This window comes from Carcharodon carcharias, chromosome 14 (genome assembly GCF_017639515.1).
Source record: "Carcharodon carcharias isolate sCarCar2 chromosome 14, sCarCar2.pri, whole genome shotgun sequence".
NCBI lineage: Eukaryota > Metazoa > Chordata > Chondrichthyes > Lamniformes > Lamnidae > Carcharodon > Carcharodon carcharias.
Window position 1 is genome coordinate 106,467,995 of NC_054480.1, and position 23,412 is coordinate 106,491,406.

Here is a 23,412-nt window from a genome sequence, read left to right on the forward strand (position 1 = left end):
AATGTATTACTTTTGCAGTGCAGTGGTTTTGGTTTGTAGGCAATCGTGGTGACCATCTTGCACTAGCAACGACCTACAAGCAGCACACTTAGCACTCTGCTAAGTGGTACAAAAATCAATGAATTATTAATGAAAATGCAAGTGTTGGGACAGCTGATTTGCATTTGCTACTGCTTTACTTGAGAAGCCCAGTAATGGAAGGCATAATCTTCATCATGTCTGATGCTTGGATAATGACTAGCCTTTGAAGATCGACTTTGCCTGGTTTTACTATTTATTCCTGTTTTGTAAGATTTTATTTTGGATTTGACAGGCATAGTTGGGCTGACAAGTCTACCTGTTAAGGTCTGGGAATCATTGAGAAAATAGACCAGCTAGCACAGGGTAATAGTCATGACATATTGACATTATACACAAACATCTTTTTCTACGGGCTTATACAATTGATGTGAATGTCAACAGTGAAACTATGCCTTTCAGGAGATTGCTCTGATTATTTACTGGAGGGAGTGAGCAGAGCAATGGAGCATCTGAAAAAAATACCTAGTACATTTAGGAGTACAGTTCCCGGGAGGAGTTATATTCCATATAAAAGGCATGGTTACTTGAGGTTCTCCCACATCAGTAGAACTGAGCGAAGAGGTCAAGTCATAAAGTGATACTGTTGCGTGAGATGGGTCTAACTGTCAGCACAATCTCTGCTATTCTTAGCAAGAACTGTCAAAATGTGGAACTCGTTCCCCCGCCTTAGAATACTTTTCCTCCTATAACCTACAGATACTTAAAATTCAAGCCCTGCACCACCTCATTACTATTTACCTAGTCTCCTCTCCTACTCTTCTCAACCTTCTTAGGTCCTGTCCCACGACCTAGGGCAGAATTTTGCCCTTGGCGTGTGTGATCAGCAGAGGGGGTTGGGAAGCCAACTGCTGCCCATGATCAACAGCACTCTGTGATTTCACGCTGGCGGGCCAATTAAGGCCCACCTAGTATGATATACGAGCGGCAGTGCTGAATGCTGCCTGTGTGGGGGGGTGGGGGGAGAGGAGAGCGAGCAGACCTGTAACGATCTTCATGCACGCATGCGAGAGAGCGCTGAATATTCTCCGAGGCACGGAACTGCCTCAGGGAGATGAAGAATATATGGAGATAACTATTAAACAACAGAAAAATTTAATAAAACATGTCCCCTCACGTGACTCTGTCACATAAGCAGGGACATGTTTTTACTTAAAAATTAAAGTTTTTATTTCATATGTATTTGCTTTTGGAAACCTCACCCCGCCCGTGGATGAAGTTTCCGAAAAAAAATACAAAGGCTGCTCGGCCTTTTCACCTGCCCACTAACCGTTAGGTTAACGGACTGTGAAAAATTAACGACAATTGATAACTTAATGGCCTTAATCGGCCTTTTCATTGTCGGCGGGCGCACTGCCGGCTCTGGCACATGCCTGCCGACCAAACATCACACGTCATCTCACGCTCAGTTGGGTTGGGCTAAAAATTCTGGCCCTAGTTTTTTTTTAGTTAAGATTGAGCTGGTGAATTGATGGGGAGTGCTTATGTTTCTTTTAGGTATCTCTTGTGTCTCCTGTTCCAGCTTAAGACCCATTGCTTCATCACTACAACTTTACTAAACAACTTTTCTTACAATTTTTGATACAAGTCAAAGCTTCTTTTCTGATAAGTAATCCTTTGCTCACCTCCATGTCTCCACTGTAGTCTTTCTTCTCTTTATTTGACCAACATTACAGTTTATTCCTCTTATGAAAAATCACAATCAAATTACCTGATGATTAAAAATTTGTTTGCACTAATTTCCCTTTTTGCATATTATATCATAGTATTTACAGCACAGAAACAGCCTAATTTCAGCCCAACAGGTCCACGCTAATGTTTATGCTCCACATAAGCCTCCTCTCACCTAACTCTATCAGCGTATCCTTCTATTCCTTTCTCTCTCATCCACTTATCTAGCTTCCCCTTAAATGCATCTATGCTATTAACCTCAACCACTCCATATGGTAGCAAGTTCTGCATTCCATCCACTCTCTGAGCTTTGCTGAGTTATTTGCATTACTCAATTCAAATTATTGGATAATTGAAAATTTTCTGTGCAAAGCATGATGCCAAAGGTAGATGGCACTGTTATCAGTGTTCCTACTCTTTCTGCTCTTCTTCAACCCTCTTTCTCCAAATCCTGTGCTGAATTCATCATTGTTGCATTATGACTTTAACTCATTCATTCCCAGAACCTCAGGAACTCGTTACTTAATCCACGGTCTCTCTTTCCTTCAATCTAAAGGCTTTTAAAACCCAAGCTTTGTCTCACTTAACCATGACTTCTCAACTAATGTTGCCACCCACCTACCCCCAACTACTCTTTTTGATCTTGGTGGTGCCCTGCTCCATGGCACTTGATGCTTTCACCTAGGTGGAGCAGCTGGCTGGCACTGTGTTGAATCAATTTTTTTTTAGCTCCAAGACCTGACTTTGAATTCAGCCCCAGAGCCACAAGTAGAGGGATTGAGTACTGTAATCAGGTGGGGTGCTGCCCTTTTACCTCTGGGAATAGGGGTGGGTCCAGGTGTGGTGGATCAGTGGAAGCATCTTATTAGAGATGGAGAGTACAGCAGATCAGAACTGATAGCAGCCTACATTTAGATGAAGGCATCTACTTTTAATCCAGATGACTGCTAAGGATGCTTAATATGCAAACGAGATTCTCAAAGCACAGAAACTGTCATTTGCCAGGTGTGGTAAAGACAGATTTCTCCTCCACGGTACAGAGTAAATTACCCTGTCATCTGAGAAAACTCTCAGATTAGATTAAATTCAAGCACACAGCAGTAAAACACCTGAGGCAAAAACTGAATGTAATCACCGTCAGACCTTGCTCCTGATTGTTATCTCTCAATGATTATTTTTTAATGCAGCATATTACCTATAAATTGGTTATTAATACCTGCTATTTCCTTCAACAGTGTCTGCTGTAAATAGGCCAAAAGAAATAGCCACAATATCTGCATTTTCAAGCTGCAATATTTTCAATTAAATTGATGGGGTTTATAAGAGCGTCTGTATGTTTCAAAGCTAAATTATTTGCTTTTACAGCATCTTTCACAACCTCAGGATGTCCCAAAGCACTTTGCACCCGAGTAAAAAAGCAGATGCAGGAAAGCTGAAATAAAGACAGAAAATGCTGGAAAATCCCAGCGGACAGGATTTTCCCTTTGTCGGGCAGGTCTGGGAACAGCCACGAGATGGACCGCCGACCGCGATTTCACACTGGCTGGCTAATTAATGGCCAGCCAGCATGAAACATGCGCTAAGAGCCTCAGCACTGACGGGGTGGGGGTGGGAGGAGTGTATGCGCTGAATTCTGTGCTTGCATGGGGGAGCGCACACTGAAAGCTCCCTGAAGGCACAGAGCTGCCTCCGGGAGCAGAAGAATTTCAAAATGAAAAATAAATATTTTACAAATGATATAAACATGTCCTCAAGTGACTCAGTCACATGAAGAGGGACATGTTAAAAATGATGTCAAAAATTTTTTTTTCCGTAATCGTTGGAAACCTCATCTCGCCTGTGGATGAGGTTTCATAAAAAATGCAAAGGCCTGGCCTATTCATCTGCCCACCAACCGAACGGTTGAACGGGCAGTGAAAAATACAAATTAATTACTTGCTTAAGGGCATTAATAGGCCTCTTAATTGTCGGCAGGCGTACTGCTACCTCTCATGCATGCCCGCCAACCATGAGTTCGCGAGTGCACACGATGACGTCGGGACACTCACCCCACGTCATCGTGCACTATTTCACTCTCGTTCAGTTTGATGAAGAATTCTGCCCAGCAGGTCTGACAGCATCTGTGGAGAGAGAAAAACAGCGTTAACCTTTCGAGTCTGTATGACTCTTCATCAGAGCTCTGAAGGGTCATACAGACTCGAAATGTTAACACCGTTTTTCTCTCTCCACAGATGCTGTCAGACCTGCTGAGTTTCTCCAGCATTTTCTGTTTTCATTGCAACCAAGAAAGCAGTCCTGAAGTGGATTCATTGTAACATGAGAAACGTGGCAGCCAATTTGCGCACACCAAGGTCTCCCAAACAACAATAGAAAAACATATCTGGTCATTTATTTTATGTTAGCTGAGGAATAAATGTTGTCCAAGGCATTGAGAGTACTAGCCTGCTCTTCCTTGAATAGTGCTGTCTACTTGGAAGGGCAGATGGAGACTCAGTTTTAATGCTTTTTCCTAAAGACAGCATTTCCAACTGTGCTGCACTTCCTCAGTACTGCACCAGAGTTTTAAGGAGGGGCTTGAGAACACAACCTAATAACTGACAATTCTACCACTGAGCCAAGACTGACACGTCTAACCTTGGGTGACTTAGCAATTGTGCCATTTTGCTATGTGTTCGTGTGTATACAGGTGTGTACACAGGTGTGTGTGTGTGTGTGTGTGTGTGTGTGTGTGTGTGTGTGTGTGTGTGTGTGCATTAAACCAGGCCCCTCATTCCATCAAGTTCAGCAACTTTCCTAATGCAGTCATGAACATATACTGCTTAAACACAGAATAAATGACAGATGAAAATTGTTTTCAAAATGTGTAACTCTTACAGTAGCAATAATATTACATTTGCCAAGTCAGGTAGAGAGAGCTCTTTGCATATCATTTGGCATGGAAGTGCTTAATCTGACACAGGTCAAAACGGGTCAAGTACTCATTTCTTAGTGCAGTTGGTCATCCCTTACTTCATATGGTGTAAAGACATTTCAAAGCAAACTTGCTGCACATCTGCCCCAACCACACACATACAGTAACCAACCCTCTTTAGGCTTTCAACCTCTTACCCAGCTGTCAAAACATTAGGATTTAAAGACTCACCCTCGCATCTGTGACCTTGAACTCACGAAGGATGTACTGTGGCATATTGTACTCCGCCATTGGGTCCACGACAAAGTACTGATATCTGGCAGACCGCTCAGCCGGCCAGTACTGGTGACATTTCTCCTGTTAAACATACAACAGATCTGCATATCAGTGACAGTGTGTAAAGAAACATGGCGCTTTCAGTTGCTTCTTAATTTTTTTACAAAGACTTCTTTTATATTGTAAGCCATTGGTTCCTGATGGGCAGGCATCTAGCAGCTAGTGACATTGACAACATTTTAAAAAAAATTAATTCTTAGGATACGGGCATCACTGGTAGGGATGTCAATTATTGTTGATCCCTGGATGTCCTTGGGTAGATGGGTGTGAACTGCCTTCTTGAACTGCTGAAATCCATATGGTGTAAGGGCTCCTGCAGGGCTGTTGGCTAGGGGGTTGCAAGATTTTGGCACAGGGAAAATGAAGGAATGGCGATACATTTCCAAGTCAGGAAGGTGTACGACTTGGAGGGGAACATGAAGGTGGTGGTGCTCTCATTCACTTGCTGCCCTTGTCCTTCTAGGGGTAGAGGTCAACGGTTTGGAAGCATATTTTCTAGATTCATTCAGCACCCAGTTTAAGTCATCCTGCACGTCAGCCTTGGTTAACCTGGCCACATTAGTTTGGTGTTGTCGCCGGCTGCAATATAAAGAGCAGTACGGCTGAAAAGAGGTTTGCTCTTGGGGCCACTGTGACATCAAGCAGAAAAGGCTTCTTGAAAACCCCAACTGTAACAAACCACCTCCTGATGAAAGGTCAGCCCTATTGTTGTTGCTCATACTGAAGTGTAATGGTAGACATGCTGAAATTGATCTTTCAAACTTGGGTTTTGTCTGGACAGTCCATATTATGCTATAGTTAAAACCCTGAGTGAAATATTGGTGTTACTGACATGGTGGCAGATGGACAATTTCAGATGTTAAAATTCGAATTATTACATAGCTTCAATTGCAGTCTATGCTAAGTTGGATGACCTCAGCCAGGCTTAGTGCTACAAAAAGCCTCACTGCCCTGGGTCTGACAGCATAAAATCAGACAAAGCTCCCGATCCAGCAACTCCTGTTGGAAGCATGTCAACATCATTTAGGAAAGGGATCAGGTTTGGTTGCAATGCACCCTATGGTTAAATTGACTGTTGTCACTCGTCTGAGTTCATATATAAAGAATGGATCAGGCACTGGAGGTTACCAGCACCGTGAACAGCCAATGTCTAAAAGAGGGAAGAAATTGGATGTATTTTTTTGAAAGAAATAAGCAATCCAAATTGATTATGCCTGACATCAGAAAACAGCCCAAACATGATCATTTTTGTCATGCAATCGCCCCTTTGCTTCCCGGTATCTGATTACCATTCCCCACACACATTTCCTCACAAATGCAGCTCTTATTAAAGGTTTATTATCTCTGTAAGATTGAGTTTCTGGCTCAGGCTCCTCAACCTTTGGATGAAAGATCTAAAGCTGGTTGCCAAGCTGGTATGTAGATGGAAAAATAGATATAGGAGTATCTCGATATAGGTAAGTAGGCAGACAGGTAGGTAGATATAGTTAGAAATAGACTAAGATATGTAGATAAGATATATAGATAAATAAGACTGATGGAGATATATGTAGGTAAATAGAGATAAATTGGATAAGTGGTTAGTTAAAGGCAAAGGAGAGCTAATGTCTAACAATGTTGGGACACATCATAGGTCAGTAACATAGGAGATTAACAACTCCTGGGAAAAGAATGAAAAGTGAGCACCATGGATTCTAATTATAAAGATCTCCTTGTTGTGACCCAGGCATTCTGGTGGAAGCTAACTATTTAAGAGTTCCTCCAGACAAAAAGTATGCAAAAATAAATTGGGAGGTCACCCAGTCCCATTTCTCAGTGAAATCCCATTAGGCACTGATATCCTTGAAACTAGAATCTTGTTTTTGGAGAGATACTGAATAAGTTGGTCAGTCAGCAGTCCCTAGTCATTCTATTTAAACAAACAAACTTTGGGTATCCTGTTAACATCCTTGAAATTTCTGAACAGCTTAGTAAACATGTTCAAAACATGTTGGGATGTCAGTTGACATCTCTCAGGGCTGACTGTACTACTCCAAGTCATCAAATGGTGATGTTTCTGGCAAGCAATTCATTTTTCCCTCAGGGTTAAGTACCTCACCCCAATTCCTGCTCTACCCCCAGCCATCTCAAACTTGGCATAATCATAGTTATTCCAAAAATTTGTGCTCCAAGAAAAACTGTTCTTTTTGTGTTGACTGACCCAACTAACAAAACCAATCACAAAGACTGACAGCTTCTAGTGTGCGCGAGGAGGATTTAAACACAAACCTGAAAATACATGTGATGATATGGGTAGAGCCAGATTCAGGGGATGTGCCTGTATGTGTAAATTCTTCACTGACAAAGCATCACTAGCAGCAGGTACAAACTGTGAGGAAACACTCACAAAGTCATCACAACTATCAAAAAGGGATGAAAATCCAATGTTTTAAACCTGCAGTTGATGCTTAGGGGATGTCCCAGAGAGGAACAAGCCCTGCCAAACAATGGCCAATGTTTGATTGATGAATCTGATCAGATACCCATGACCAAATGTGACGAAAGTATAATAATTTTCAGAATATTTTTCTGGTTCATTGTGAAGTAGGTTTATGGGGCTGAGTATAAATGGTTTTGTCTGTGTGATTTAATTACATTTGGAGTCAAGTAGGCTGCAAGCTTGAAATCATCAAAAGAAGCTAGGTGGAAAAATGTGCTTGACATGTTAATGAGTAAACATGAATGCTGGCTTAGCATGTAAAGTATGAAGGAAATTTACATTTTTTGATAAATTAACAGATTGTTGGATTTCAAAGAGATCTTACTTTGTTTACAACTAGCCAGATAAGCAAGGTTAAGGAGTGTGTTTAATTTTCCCAAAGGTTACTGACAATATTGGCAACATGAAAGATTTAATATTATGATGAAGCTATAGTTTCAAAGACATATGGAGCAATAGAATTTACATATTAAAAAGGAGAATGAAAGGCTATGTGAAATAAGGTCATGTAAGATCTAACAGGAGTGTGTGAAACAGCCTTCAAGAAGCCTCCAGTCATTTGTGCGTAAATCTGCTATGTAAAATAACTGAAGGTGGGGAAGCCATTTGGAATTCCACTGTCAAGTGGGTATTGTGTTAACTTGCTGGTTTTGTTTTAAATCTAAACACTATTTTGGAATGTTGCCTTAAAGGAAGTATGTAACTAGGAGTCAGGTCAATTAGGAATTTTAGGATTTATTATAGTAGTAAGTAATTGTAGTCTTATGTATGTGCTTGAAATCTTTTATTTTGTTAATAAATATTTTAATTTAATTTAAAAAAAATCTCTTAAGGTCTTGGTGGGCTCATTATTTCTGAATTCAGTACGCACATCTTCTCCTGATAAATACAAATTGCAAAACTGTTGTGCTAGCACGACCAAGTTTCTGTTGTGGATTTGGTCTGCCTGGCATACATCATCTGCCAAATATTGTCATAACACCAAATCTTCAGAGGCTCACTACTGGAGTCAAAGATTCAAATCAGTAAAAGGGTTGGTGCATTCATTGTGATTATGACATTGTAACCACAAAATGCTCCAGTGGTAGATTATGAAGTGGGCTGGGAAGAGGCACTAACAAGCCTCCTTCCCTGCACAGATTTCCATTGCACAATGATGAAAATTTAAACTGCTTCTCATCACTCCCACAGTAGTACATGCTATTCACCTTGATCATTTACTTGACATCCGTATACAGACATTAAGCTGGTTTTGCAAGGGGCACTAAGATTTATTGAAGGATCCCACAGCCACTCTGTCGAAAGTGAAAACTAAGCAAACAGCCTCTGCGGTCTTTATGGTTTAGGACCATACCAAGCAACCTCTTTATATGGTGGTGTTGGCTGGGTGGGCGTAAATTCATCACTGCTATTGTGGATGCGCTTCTTACAGCCTGATCCAGTTCCTTGGGCACCATGGGCAAAATTTTGCTATTGGCGAGCAGGGGGCGGGGCCCACGCGCCGATGCATAAAATGACACGGAATGACGTTGGGCCCTGACGTCATCCCAGCCTATTTAAATTTTCAGGAAAGCGGGGGCGCAGCGAAATCAGCTGCGCGCCCGCCAACCTGTCAGTGGCCAATTGAGGCCATTGATAGGATCAATTATACAATTAAAGGACCTGACTGTCCAACCTTAAGGTTGGTGGGCAGGCCAGGAGGTCTGGCAGCAAATAGAAAAAACATGAAACCTCATCCACGGGCGAGATGAGGTTTCATGTAGGGTTTTAAAAAGTTTAATAAAGTTATTATGTAAATTATGAACAAGTCCCATCTTATGTGACATTGTCACATGAGGGGGACATGTTAGGGAATTTTTTTTTCTCTAGTTTTCATATTTTTCAAAGTGTAAGCGATCTCCCTGAGGTAGCACTTTGCCTCAGGGAGATGTGTGCCCTTTTGTGCACATGCATGAAAGAGCGCATTCTCGCTTTTGGAGAATCCCCCCGCCCGCACAGGGACCGCACAGCGCTTCCCGCCAGGGTGGGCTTTAATTGGCCCACCCACGTAAAATGGCAGCAGGGCCCACTTCTCTAGCGGGGATCGGCTCCCTGCCTGCTGGAGATTGGGTCGGGCCCACCCACCCAACAGGCAGAAAATTCTGCCCCACGTGTGACTGGAACAGCCTTAACATGGTCACCATCCTTTCTCATTATTGAGCTACAGAAAGAACATAGAATATACTTCTGGACCAATCTTTTAAGTTAATTTTAACAAGACAAGGTCAAATGGGCTGAAAGGCTGTTTTCACCCAAAATGTGAGCCTGTGGGGAAGAAACGTATGATTCTTTTAAAAAACAAACGGTTGCTTTTTCAGCTTGGGCTCTATCTTGTTAATCAAACCACTCCTGTGGGTCTTGATACAAACTAATATAAGGCAAATTCTGCGCTATTGTCAGAAAGTATTTCTTCATATGGGGGTCACTCCCAAGGCAGCTGGATGCTGTGTTGGGAAAATAGTAGGTTTTTAATGAAACATTGAGCTCGATGGGCTGAATGATTTCTGCCCACCCAACCCTCGCAATCTTTTCCTTCCCCTCCATTATACTTGAGGCTCCTTGTGATAAACGCATGACACCCAATTGTTCCCAGCCTTTGCCAGTGTTGCTCATGTCAGCTTCTAGGAGGTAAGAAGGGGAGGCCTGCAATCTCTTTGTCCTGCTTCCTATGGAAAAGCACTTTGTGTGTGCTTGGCCTGGTGCCTTTCCACTGTTGCAAGGCCAAGACTGAGAACCAAATGATTGCAGGATTGGAGCCTACAATACTGCGATGCTGTGGGCTGCAGCTCCAACGTCCTGCCTCTTAAGTAAGTTTTAATGGTGAACAAATCAACCAACCAGCCACAGAATACTGGAAGAACTGTCAAAGTTAGAGCCACAGTTTCAGTGATACTTACACGTCCCATTTCTCTCAGTTTAGTGAGCATGACGACAATGGTGGAGTTATTCTCCCATAACATTCTCCAGAAGTCCTCTGTAGTCTCTGCTAAAGGACCTTGTGTAGCTATGTACGCTTTCTGTTGTCTGCAGGCAAAAGAAAAATTGATTAGTATACGATTGGAGGAGGTCTCTCAACAGTGGGCAGAGAGATTACTATAAGGTAAGTGAAGGTAAAAGGCAGAAGTATGGTCTGCAGATGATGATTAAGTGCGTGGGGTGGGGAAACACAGAGCTTCCGGAAGGAGGTCAAATGAGTGGGATAGAATCCACCATAAGGTAAAATACACATAGTTTGTGGAAGAAGATTAAATGGGTCAGGCAGAGTCCATGATAGAGAAGAATGCAGATGGTCTGTGGTTTTTATAAGGGATTAACCACTTGAGAAGGTTTCATGAATGGGAGTTATTTTCACTATCAAGTGTGTGAGTGAGACCTGTATTAGAATATTTTTTTCATCTCCATATGGTTCCTGAGGTCTGTTCATGGCAGGGTGGCTATGGAGGTGGCATGGGGTTATAAGAGACCATAGGGATGTATGGGGGGCATGAGGTGGGTAGGGTGCATGAGTTACATTGGCATGAGTTACATTGACATGAGTTACATGGGGGGCATTAGGAGACATGGGGTGGGTTCAAAACATAAATTGGTATGGAGGATCCCTGGGGGGTTGGTGAGCACTAGAGGATCTAACAGCTTCTAAAACTGCACAAGGTTCCAGATAAGGAGGCGGACCTTCTAACTAGCTTGCCTTGGCACTTGCCTGCCCCTGTGGCCACCTACAATCTGCTTCTGGGGTTAGTGGGCCTGACTCTATCCCACAGTTACCTCCCCAGAGTGAAAATTAGGTCCAACAGGACCCTTTAAACAGAGGCAGGTCTGCTGAGTCAAGAAATTTCTCGTCTCGAGCTACCTGCCCCAGTAGGGAAAATCCGGCCCCAAGTATCAGATCGTCCAATGATACCTGTGCAGAGACAAGACAGGTAAATGTGTGATGTGTAACTCTTCTTTACAGCTGCTTTGTGTCTCTGCCAATTGCCTTCTGCTTTGTCTTAATGTTTCCAGAGATTGCAGTTTTTTATTTTAATTTGTACTATGGCTATCTGGAGGATGCCAAGGTTATGTGGTCACGCAATAGCACTGCTCTGTACACTGTCAGGGGCACCGTGTGAGTGCCCATGAGCTGCTAACACAGAGAACACTTGTACTTGGTACGATGGTAATGTTTCTTCCACTGTTGATACTTAGCTTCCAATTTAACGAACAGGTGCTAACTGCTAAACTGTGGGATAACTGCTAATTGGCTTGACCTGAAGATGGCTGCTTGTGTAATCATATTGATTTGTTTTGCTCTCTGTCCCCAACTCTACCACTGGCAGATAGTGAAGCATTTCTATTGATAGATTAATTCCTTGTTTCCTCCTTCACAGTTCTTTTGTGAATCTGTTAATCCTGCTGCCCATGAGCTATTTGCTATCTACAGTTAGGGTAACCAATCCTTCCCGATTGTCCAGGAGTCTCCTGGAGTTGACAAATGACCTTGCAGACCTCCCAGGAGAAAGTATTTTGCCTGCTCATTTCAAGCCAGGGCACCTCCTTAGCCCTGTACTCTCAGTTCCCGCTCTGCAGTGTCCTGCTTGCCCTGGATCCCTCGGCACAGTTGTGGCTGCCATTTGTCCACATGGCTGCGACAATCGCAGTTTACACGCTGCAGGATGCCTTCATACCTAGTGGCATCTGCAGGCCATCCTCCAGTGCCAGCTACCGTGACCAGAAACCCCACACAGCAGTCACCTCTACCCTAACTAGGACACAAGCCTGGCTGGTCCCTACTCCCAAACAAAGTGAAGCTGAGCCATGCTTCCTGATGGATGGGTATGCTGCATCCATCACATGCTCGCTCAATCTCTTCAAATACATAGGTAACATTTAAGGCGGGTGACCCCCTAATTTTGTACCAAGCTCGAAATTTCATGCTTGGCTGATGTCTACAGGCAGAGATACTCCCGTTTTGAAAAGTCAGGAGAACTCTTCGAGGAATTGATTCTGCCTCTGCCATTTATGAAAATGCTTTGGAAACTTCAGTAACTAAACCTGACTACCTCAGAAGTTAACACAAGTAATCGGGGCTCAACTTTAGGGGAGATGGTGGCATAGTGACAGTGTCACTGGACTAATAACCCTGAGGCCCAGGCTAATGTCCTGGGGACACAGGTTCAAATCCCATCATATCAGTGGGTGGAATTTAAATTCAATTAATGAATCTGGAATTGAAAGCTAGTCCCAGTAATGGTGACCATGAAACGATCAATTATCATAAAAACCCATCTGGTTCACTGGTTCCTTTAGGGAAGGAAATCTGCTATCATTACTGTCATGAAGCTATTAATGTATATGATTGGAAATTATTTTTCTTTTAAAATAGAGGTTTAGTCTATGGGCATGTCTTAATTAGATTAAAGCCAGCTAGTGTGGGTGCTTTGATGTAAACTAGTTTTGCCATGTAAGAGAGATAGAGTGCATTTGCATTTTGTTGAATAGAGCATTCTAGAAGGGGAGTGAAATCTGGCACCTAGCTAGCAGCAACCAGGCAACGTTTATATTGCTAATAAAATTGGTATTATGAAAGGGGTTTTATTGTTAGAAGAGGTGGAGTACAAAGAAGCTGGTGATACTATGAGAATTTACATTCAATCAAATGTACTGGATATAACCGATAACAGTTTTGTGTGTGCAGGGCAGAGGCAATGTAAGATCAAAGCCTGTAAGCCTACCATCGTACCTGCAAAGGAAGCAAAGTGAAAGGAACCGCATTTGAATTTGAAAGGTGAAATTGCTTTGCCTGGTGTCTGCTTAAAATCTATGGATTGCTGTTGCCTTAGTGGAGATTAGTTTGGGAATTTGTCAAAAGTTATGATGGTAGTAATTTGTAGCCATGTGTATATATTTAATTTCTGTAAAGTAATAAATGTCTCATGTAGTTTGATATAAAAGCTTCTTGAGAACTGGTGGTCTTATTCCTGAATTTAGAGTTGTATCTCAAACAGACCAGTTAAAAATATAAGGGCAGCATTTTCCCCTTGGTGAGCGGGGGCATCCCGAAGTCACCGCGCATCACTCTGATTCTCAGTTCGGCGGGCGCACAGCGGAGTCGGCTACACACACTCCTGTCAAAGGCCTATTTAAGGCCTGTTAAAAACTAATTCAAGTACTTAACCGAGCTGCCCATCCAACCTTAAGGTTGGCGGGCAGTCAAAGAGCCCATGCGGCCTTCATACTTTTCATGAAACCTCATCCATAGGCGGGATAAGGTTTCATGAAGGATTTATTAATGAAATAAAAAGTTTTGAAAAAACTCATTGACCTGTCACATGAGGGGACATGTTTTAAAAAATTTTTTTCCTTTATTTAAATTTTAAAATCTTAAACTGATTTCCGAGACAGCTCCGTGCCTCAGGGAGATCTCTGCGCTCTTTCGCGAAAGAGTGCAGGGAATCACTAAGGGAATCCCTCCCCGCCGCCCGCACAAGGAGCACTCAGCACTTCCAGTCTGCGTCACGATGGGCGGGCCTTAATTGGCCCATCCACGTAAAATGGTGGCTTGTCCCCGATCGGGGGCGCCAATCAGGTTCGTGCCCGCCCCTGCACAACCCCCCTGATGGGGGGAAATTTCTGCGCTAGGTTATGACAGTTGTTTAAAGTTTCCCCCTGAAATTTTTAAATAACTCAGCTTTACCAGCTGCTGAGTCATAACATTGCCCAGTCTGGCCTACATGTGACTTCAGACCCACAGTCATGTGGCTGATTCACAACTGCCCTCTGCAATGATCTAGTAAACCAATTAGTTCAAGATAATTAAAGATGGGCAACAAATGCTGGCTTTGTCAGCGACATCCACATCCCATGAAAGAATATAAAACTAAAATTCAATATGACAGTCTCCCATTAATTTTCCCTCCGCACCTCCCCCTAAAGATTAAACCTCATTCCTCACTGCCATGCCCATTCCCTGAGTAACACAAAATCGATTCCTCCAAAACAAATGTCTGATGGGCAAAGCCATTGAGTTTTTGTTTTCTACAGAATAATGGCAAGAAACTGGATTCTAAAAGAACAGGAATAACCCTGGAATTTGGCTTACTCAGTTATCAATAAATCAGTGGGTTTGCTGATTGGTTGAAAGAACTGGCAACAGAAAAGAAGTCCCTTCGCAGAGTTAACTTCAAGTGAATATTACAAAACACAACTACCTGGGCCAGATATAATCATAGCTTCAGATTAACTGTGAACTGTTTTAATTGCAAATTAAAATTGTAAAATGTAAAATTGGGAAATAATACCCAGTCCTTCCTTGTACTACTTGCATATCTCAAATTTCTTTAAGTTACCATCAGCTTCCTCTAAGAAATTGATTTTATTGACTGGATCTCTCTCTAATTTGAAGCCTGACTGAAAAGGCCAACTGCCCCATCATGCATTGTAGCATATTAAAACATGTCATTGTTGGCTGTGCTGTAACACTAAACATTGATGGGACTAAACCACTGGAGGGCTGCAAGTTGGACCCTTTCCCAACTCTGTCGACGTCCTGATTTAAGGGGTGGAGTCAGCGCACTTCCTTAAGTGGGAAGTGGAGAGTTGGAAATCAAGTCACAGCCCAGCCATTGTCATGCATCCTGGTAAAAGGTCGGGAAATTTCAGCAGCAAAAGACCTGGGAGCAAATGCCCCCACTCCCCTCTCGCCAGCACTTGATACAAGTCCTGTCAAAATGGACTGAGGGAAAGAAGAATATATGTTTTGAAAAATGGGTAAAGTGGACAAGGGCCAATTCGCTCACTGAGGAAATGCACCATGTAGCACTGGGCTTCGCAGACTAGGAAAACCCAGGTTCCAGCTGGGATACTACACTTGATTTTAGCATTCCTGGTTCAGGTAAGGGAATGAGAAGAAAAGGTCCTCTGCATCTGATCACTGCTTGAAGCACAGGTGAGCAGAGGGCAGCACGGGATGGTGATGCCCTTCATGACCAAATAGCTGCTTGGTGTCACAAGTAAGAAATGAGTACACAGGCAAAGGTACCACAGTGCTGTGTGATATCACTATACAAGCCATTGATGGCACTAGTGAGAGAAGGAATGAAGGTTGCTTCAGAATTGGGTTAATTCAAAAAATGTATCTTTGCTCATCAGCTGTTGCAGCTTATAAAGTCTTAGGTTGACCACCTTTAGGCTCCATTAACTAAAATTTTATTTTGCCAGATGACAATTTTCCCTGCTATGGAACATATTGGGCAACATGTCCTAACTATTAATAATTGTGTGAAATTGTTCAGAATTTAAAAACACAATCTCCTGTTGCGACAACTGTGCATCGAACTGCACAGCAGGTAGTTCCTAATATTGCTCTGTAAGTTTACAGTGCTAATGCAGAACCATGGCAAGCAGTCAGCAATGGTCGTTTCCCCTGGGCACTTACCTGTAACCATCGATAAAGCTAGCGTTGATGTAATCAGAGCCCTCCACCCCACGGATTGGCTGTAGGCACACTCTCGTTGTCTCATACGGCATGATGTTGACAAGGCGGTTCTTGAACTTATTACATGGAAGATTGGCACTTATGAATCTGGAAGTGTGAGCTTTGGAATTGGCCAGGCGCTAAAAAGAGCAAAAAGTGAATAAGGCAATCAGAGGCATTGAGTGAAGTGCTCATCTGTGTCCAGGTCCATGTCAAAAGCTACCTCCTCCCCTTCCATCTTTCCCTGCCAGTCGTCATCTACTCGCCAATTTTGCTTATTGCCAGACTGAATCCAGTTATCAGAGTGTGTAAAAATGACGTGTACCGACTCAGCAAAAGTTACATCAGTTAAACTGGGCCATTAGCAATGGTATGGATTCACAAAGACATTCTGAACTCCTCCTAGCTTTATCTGCTGAGTTTATTCATGGTTAGCTCTCAAATGTGCAGCTGTAATCACCTTGTTCCTCCTCCGAGATCCCTGTCCTGGCCTCAGCTCCACAGGGCTGCCAAGGCTGGGAGGGCTTGTGACAACAAATCCATCTATCGCCATCTTGATGCTCCATCACCAGGTGCATTACTCTCCTGAAGGAGCTTATAGAGCTTGACCACTAATAGAGAAATCCTCATTGACCCAAAGATGCTCTGCTCAGTAATTTTTAAATCATTCATTGAGAAAACTGCAACCCTGTCGAGCATTGCCACCACCATTTGCAGAGCATTGTGGTGGATGGAGCTAAATGTAAACTGGTTTCCTCATAGGATAGTCTACTTATAATGTCATGGTTGATCTCCGCTCTTGAATCTTTTGTTGAGCTCATGACATCAATTACAGAACATTGTATTAGAAGGGAGGGGAAAGTCATATTTAGGATGCAGAAGCAGGCTTCTTTAAGGAAGCAGGTAGACACCAAAATTGAAAAATTTAGATGGCGTTTTTCACACATGGGCTTTCCCTCTTAAAGAAGACAGGTGCTCCATTGCAAGGAAATTCAAACTGTGGTTTATAGGCTACGTGCGGTCCCTGAACCATATCATCCTTTGACGTTTAAGCAATTCACTCCTATTCTGTGCTTTTTACTCTTGTTCACTGATTTGTCCTGTTTGAATTTTGTAGGCCTTTGGAAAGGGTTGATGAATAAACCCTAAATCCAAACACCAAGACCTGCTAGTATCGGTAACTTGTGATAGATGCAGCTTAATGAGAACATTGGATTTAACCATTATATGTTGCCTCTCAGGCACCATGGGGTGTATATGTGGTTAATGAAAATGAAAGGCTTGGACACCTCTGCTCCATTGCCTAAGGGACTGAGATTAAGCTAAGGCTCAACTGCAATGTTTCCTCAGGGAGTAAATCGTCATTTCAGCTGTTAATGGCAAACAGGTTGATTGCCCCAATTTTTCGTGGTCCATCCAGCCTTACGATTGCCGGACAGGCGAATCTGTCAGGCAGGCTTTGCATTTTTGATGAAACCTCATCCAAGGGTGGGACGAGGTTTCCGTTATGAAATAAAACAAAACGTGTTGACAGAATTTTCATCGTGGGCAGGATTTTCGGGTCGTCAGGCGGGCCCGGGAATGGCCGGGAAACGGTCAGCCACCTGTGATCGGCCCCTGGCCGCAATTTCATGCTGGCTGGACAATTAATGGCCAGCCAGTGTGAAAGGCGCGCTGAGAAGCTCAGCGTTGCCAAGATGGGGGCTGGAGGAGTGCGAGCGCAAAAGTCTGTGCGAGCGCGGGGGAGTGCGCACCGAAAGCAACCTGAAGGCAGGGAGCAGCCTCAGGGAGCTGAAGAATATTAAAATCAACAATAATGATTATGAAAATGCGCAAAACATGTCCCCACATAGGACTCACTGACATGAACATAAAAGTTATAAAAATTACATCTAAGATTTAAAAAAAAATTAATGTTGGAAACCTCATCCTATCTGTGGATGAGGTTTCTGAAAAAAATCCAAAGGTCTCTTGGCCAGTTTGCCTGCCTGCCAACCATAAGGTTCGACGGGCCATGAAAAATAAGTTTAAATTAATTGATTAAGGGTCTTAATAGGCCTCTTAATTGTACGTGGGCGCATTGCCGACTCTCGCATGCGCCCGCTGACCGAAATATCGCGCACTATTTTACACCTGATCGGGTCAGATGTGCTTCCACCTGCCCATGGGACATAAAATTGTGCTCCATGTACATGTTCAGGTGGCTGATCCTGGTGCCTGAACATTTTTTTCTGGATTTTAAAATCTTTATTTGTTGCTTTTAAATTCTTCAGCTCCCTGAGGCAGCTCTCTGCGCTTGCATTAGGGGCTGCCCTCTTCCCGCCCCCACCCTGGCAGCACAGAGCATTTCAGCACATGCTTCACGCTGGCTGGCCGTCAATTGGCCAGCCAGCGTGAAATTGTGGTCGGGGGCTGATCGCGGGCAGTGGTCTGTTCCCCGGTCGCTCCTGGGCCCGCTGATCGCGCCCGCGCACCGACCTAAAAATCCTGCCCTTGGTTCACCGTCTGGCCCCAGTAGGACATCCATGCTGCAGTAATCAGCTGCTTGGATCATTGCTGGTGACAAATAGCTGCAGCAATTGGAAATCAATAATATTGGTCTTATGTTGACTGTTTTGATTCCAGTTGACTAAACTGGTTAAATTGTTATTCCAGCTAGCTCACGTAGTTTTGTTACTACAGGCTTTCAGATGTTGAAGTAATCCTCCTGGCAGCACCCTCATCCCCATATTTTTCTCCCACTTCTCGAGGATACTTCTCACCATATAGGAAGGAGGGTGAAAACATAAATCAGCTGATATTGCCTGCTCCCAATTGATATCCAAATTAGGGTCAAGTTCTTCTGTGATGCTGGCCTTTTGTGTATCTCTGGTCTTCATCATTCTTCCATTGCCTCAGTTGCCTAGGTTCTAAGCACTGGAATTTCCTTCCTAAATCTTTATGCCTACCTTGCTCCTCCTTCAAGATGCTCCATAAAACTTGCCTCTTTGTCTCTGGCCTTAATATCTTCTCAAGTGGCTTGGGGTCAATTTTTATTTAAGAATGCTCAACCGAAGCACCTTGGGACATTTTACTATGTTAAAGGCATTATACGAAAGCAAGTTGTTGTAACTCTTTCGAGTACAAACACGTTTCCATCTGTTATCAGATGAAGTTACATTGTTTCATAGTTTGCCATTGTGAGATTTGAACTCTTGATCTTGGGGTTATAAACCCAGTACCATAACCACTTAGCTATTTAGGCCAAGCATAAGCAAGTTGTTGTAGTCGTTGGTGTGTCTTGGCTCACATGATGATGATGAAGATTGATCTCGTGGGAGGTACCAAAGGGCAGCTGCTAGAGGATTAAACTGAAATTACAACACCCAAGCTACTCTATCACAAACACTTTAAAACAGTTACTTTGTGTAAGCCAAACCCAATTTCAAAAAAATGCTCCTAATAGTTAAAGAGAAGGTGAATTTAATCCAGCAGCACAAACATTACTAAAGCTTGTTCTGGGGCCTGTCCCGTGATCCCCCAAATGGACTCATCATTCTTTGCCAAGGTGGTCTGTGATTGGAAAAGCCTGTGAACCATCAAGAGACAGTGGAGTTGTGGTAATGTCTCTAGACTAGCAATTCAGAGGCCCAGTTTAAAACTCAGGGGACATTGGTTCAAACCCCACCATGGCAGCTGGTGAAACTTCAATTCAATTAAAAAATCTGGAATATGAAGTAATGATGGCTGTGAAACCATCATCTATTGTTGTAAATACCTATCTGGTTTACTAACACCCCTTTAGGGAAGGGAATCTGCCATCCTTACCCAGTCTGGCCTACAGGTAACTCCATGTCCACAACAATGTGGTGGACTCTTTAGCTGCCCTCTGAAATGGCTGGGCAAGTTACTCAGCTCAAGGGATTGGCAACAAATGTTGATCTTGCCTGTGATGCCCATGTCTCATGAAAGAACAAAAAAAAAAATGACCCATTATGTTATGGTCTCAGGCAGGTCCTTGGAGAAAATCACAATGGCTTGAATATTACGTATGTTTGGCAGGCCCGGAAACGGATACAAAATGCGCTTCTGCCTGCGATTGGCCCCCAAATGCAATTTCATGCACTGAGAAAGGCTCAGTGCTGCTGGAGGGGAGGGGGGCGGGCGCAGAGAGAAGGGAGGGTGTGGGCTCCCACTCCCTGAAGGCTGATGGCTGCTGTGGAGCTGCCTCAGAGAGCTGCAGTAATTTATAAATGAAATGAGCTCAATAAACTGCTGCAAACTGTGACAATACTGTGAATGCAAACACCTAGCAGCAGACTACATAGCAGACCATCCCTCAAACGTGTTCTTTTATTTTATTTAACCCTGGACATTTCATCCCACCCGGGATGGAGTTTGTAGTGAAAACGTGACGGCAACCTGGCCATTTGGCCCGTCTGTCAATCATAAAAGTGGACAGGCCATGTAAAATCATTACCTCCTTAAGGGGCTTAATTGCCCACTTAATTGTCGGCAGGTGCGCTTCCGACTCATGCGAGCGCCTGCCGATCGTAATGTTGCTTGCAAGCGCGATGAACTCAGGGAGCATGCCCAACGTCATTTCACGCAATTCCGATTTGGGCATGTGCCCACACGAACAGCAGGAGATTCTAGCCAATGAGTGACTGTTTCCCATGCAGTGCAGGCTTCTGACCTCCAGGTGAGCCTTATGGCAGGTTTCAGAAGCCTGAAGGGAAATTCTGCCCCATTTGTCCTGGTGTTTCCCTCTACCAACTGGCCTTTCACCTATTATATCCCTGCTGCCTAGAGTTACCTTTCAAAATCATCTGGCTTAGCTAACTCTCACTGCCTTCAAAGTCATCAATAAATCTCCCTTCAACCATGTCACAACAAGCCCTCATTCCCAATTTTCCTTTACTTCCTGCTTGCTGTTTATCTCGTTCCCTGCTAAAGTGCCATGAGACCATAATTTGGTTATTTGCAGAATGTGTTAGAAGTTGTACCTTTCCATCTAAGCATCTCTCTTTGAAAGCATAGATGGGGTCATTTTAGATATTGCTCAGGACTTGACTGTGGCAATGTGTCCCTTTCTGAGTACAGCTCTTGTTAAATAAGGCTAAAGGCAGCAAATTAATCATACTCTGACCAGACAACGGTGTCTCACATTAACTGTTTCACTATACACACACGTATATTTCTTTCACTTTTGACATCCCACATCCTATATTTTTAAGTGAGGTGTGCAGATTTCTTATCTTCTGAACATGAGCCCACAATTTTTTTCGCTAAATAAAAATTAAATTTAAGGAAGGGTATTGATGGGAATGTGGAGATAAGGAGAGTACCATGGATTGGAATTCTGGCCTCTCAGGGCCATGCCCCAGACTGATGAGATGGAAGTATTTACAGTCTTCAAGGGCTCTACGTGAATTCAGCTTGATCTGCCTCAACTAAATTCCTAGTGATTTGTGGTTCCAAAAACACAAAATTCTCCACAGCATGACAATAAATTGCTAATTTCACCTGTGATGGCCACAGGTCTGCTCTTCTGACTCTTGGGTGATGTCACAAAACTAAAGCAGGAGGCTGAGGTACATATTGAGGCAGAGTTGAGAGAGCTGTACTTGGGATCCAACTACATTCTATTTGACCTGGGAGTGCTTGATGGTGAAACTAGGGGCATAAGGATTCCATTGCACTTATAGCTTTCACCTTGATGAGTATGAAGACAGGGCAATTTTTAAAAATCCTACAAAATCTCCTTTGAAAAATTCAAGTGCCAATGTTGTTTATCTTTATATGACCTATCTAATATAATACTAGTTAACTCATTGGCACTCACTCTTAACCAGTTGGTAGCACATGCCTAAACCAATTGGGCGTGGGTTCAAATCCCTTTTCAACACCTGAGCCTATCATCTGAGCTAATATTTCAGTGCGGTGTTGAGGGAGTGCTGCATTGTTGGAGATGATTTATTTTGGAGAAGACATTAAACTGAGGCCTTGTTAACCTGTTCAGGTGGAAGTAAAAGAGCTCTTGGCATGCACAACGTTTTGGCCAATATTTCTCCCTCATCAACATCTATCATACGAACATACGAATTAGGAGGAGTCGCACCTGCTCTGCCATTCAATAAGATCAAGGCTGATCTGATTTTAACCTCACGTTCCTGCCTACCCCAGTCAGCCATTCATCCCCTTGCTTATCAAGAATCTATCTACCTCTATTTTAATGATATTCAAGGACTCTGCCTCAACCACCTCATGAGGAAGAGAATTCTAAAGACTCACAGCTCTCTGAGAGAAAAATTTTTCCTCATCTAACTGGGTAACCCCTTATTTTGAAACAATAATCCCAAATTGTAAATTCTCCCACAAGAGGAAACATCCTCTCCACATCCACCCTCTCAAGTCCTTTCAGGATCTTATATGTTTCAATTATGTCACCTCTTAGTCTTCTGAAACTCCAGTGCAGTACTAAGGGACGGCAGAATTGTTGGAGGTGTCGAGAGGTTGAATCAAGGCTTCGTCTGACCTCTCAAGTGAATGTAAATGATCCCACGGCACTAATCATGGTACGACAGGGGAGGTCTTCTGGTGTTCTGGCTAATATTTATCCCCAACTAACACATAAAACAGATGGGCCTGAATTTTGCACCTGTCAGGTGTGTGCGATTGGCAGGCCCAAAAGCGGATGTGGAATCTGTTCTTGGGAAGAAATACGATTTTGTGCTGGCTGGCCAATGAACTGACAGCCAGTGTGAAACACGCGTTGAGAGAGACTCATCACTGCCAGAGCGGTGGGTGAGATGGGGGTGGGGGATGGCAGAAAGAGAGCAGGTGCAGGTATTGGCAGGTGGTTTACATTCAGCTCTCTGAAGGCTGACAACTGCTGTGGAGCTGCCTCAGGGAGTGAAAATATTGTTCAAAGGATATTTGCACACAAGGAATGCCACAAACTATCTCTAATGCAACTACAAACAACTGACAACAATGCTCCCAACTCCTCAACTTTCAAACGTCTTCTGGGCCATTTTATCCCACCTCGGATTGAGAATGAAGCAAAAACGTGAAGGCTGCTTGGCTAATTGGCCCACGTGCCAAGCATAAAAGAGCACAAGCCACTAAAAATCCTGGTCGATTGGGGCTTTAATTGGAACTTTGAATGTCGGCAGGCATGCTTCTGACCCCTGTGTGCGCCTGCCAACTGTGATATGGCGCGATGTTGCTATGACATTGGGACACCCACCCAATGTTTTCCCATGCCAGCTCGGGTTGGTCATGATCTAGTTATTTAGGTTCTAGTGGAACCTTGCTGTGCACAAATTAACTGCTGTGTTCCCCACATTACAAGAATGCTGCACTTGAAAAGCTCTTCATTGCCTCTGAAGTATTCCAAGACATGATAAAGAGCTATATAAATGCAAGCTCTTTCTTGTCTCTTCCTAATAGCACTGTTAGGTT

General features: G+C 43.3%; 1 protein-coding gene across 6 annotated transcripts in view; it reads right to left on the reverse strand.

Annotated features, from left to right (window-relative positions):
* LOC121286718 (receptor-type tyrosine-protein phosphatase delta-like) overlaps positions 1–23,412 on the reverse strand; it is a 471,126-nt gene that overhangs the window by 18,519 nt on the left and 429,195 nt on the right. For all 6 annotated transcript variants that reach the window (XM_041203736.1, XM_041203735.1, XM_041203734.1 and 3 more), the window contains 3 exons: positions 15,928–16,106; positions 10,412–10,538; positions 4,892–5,017 (listed from right to left, as the gene is read on the reverse strand). In XM_041203736.1, the coding sequence (XP_041059670.1) occupies positions 4,892–5,017; positions 10,412–10,538; positions 15,928–16,106 (432 nt within the window). The remainder of the gene's footprint in view (positions 1–4,891; positions 5,018–10,411; positions 10,539–15,927; positions 16,107–23,412) is intronic.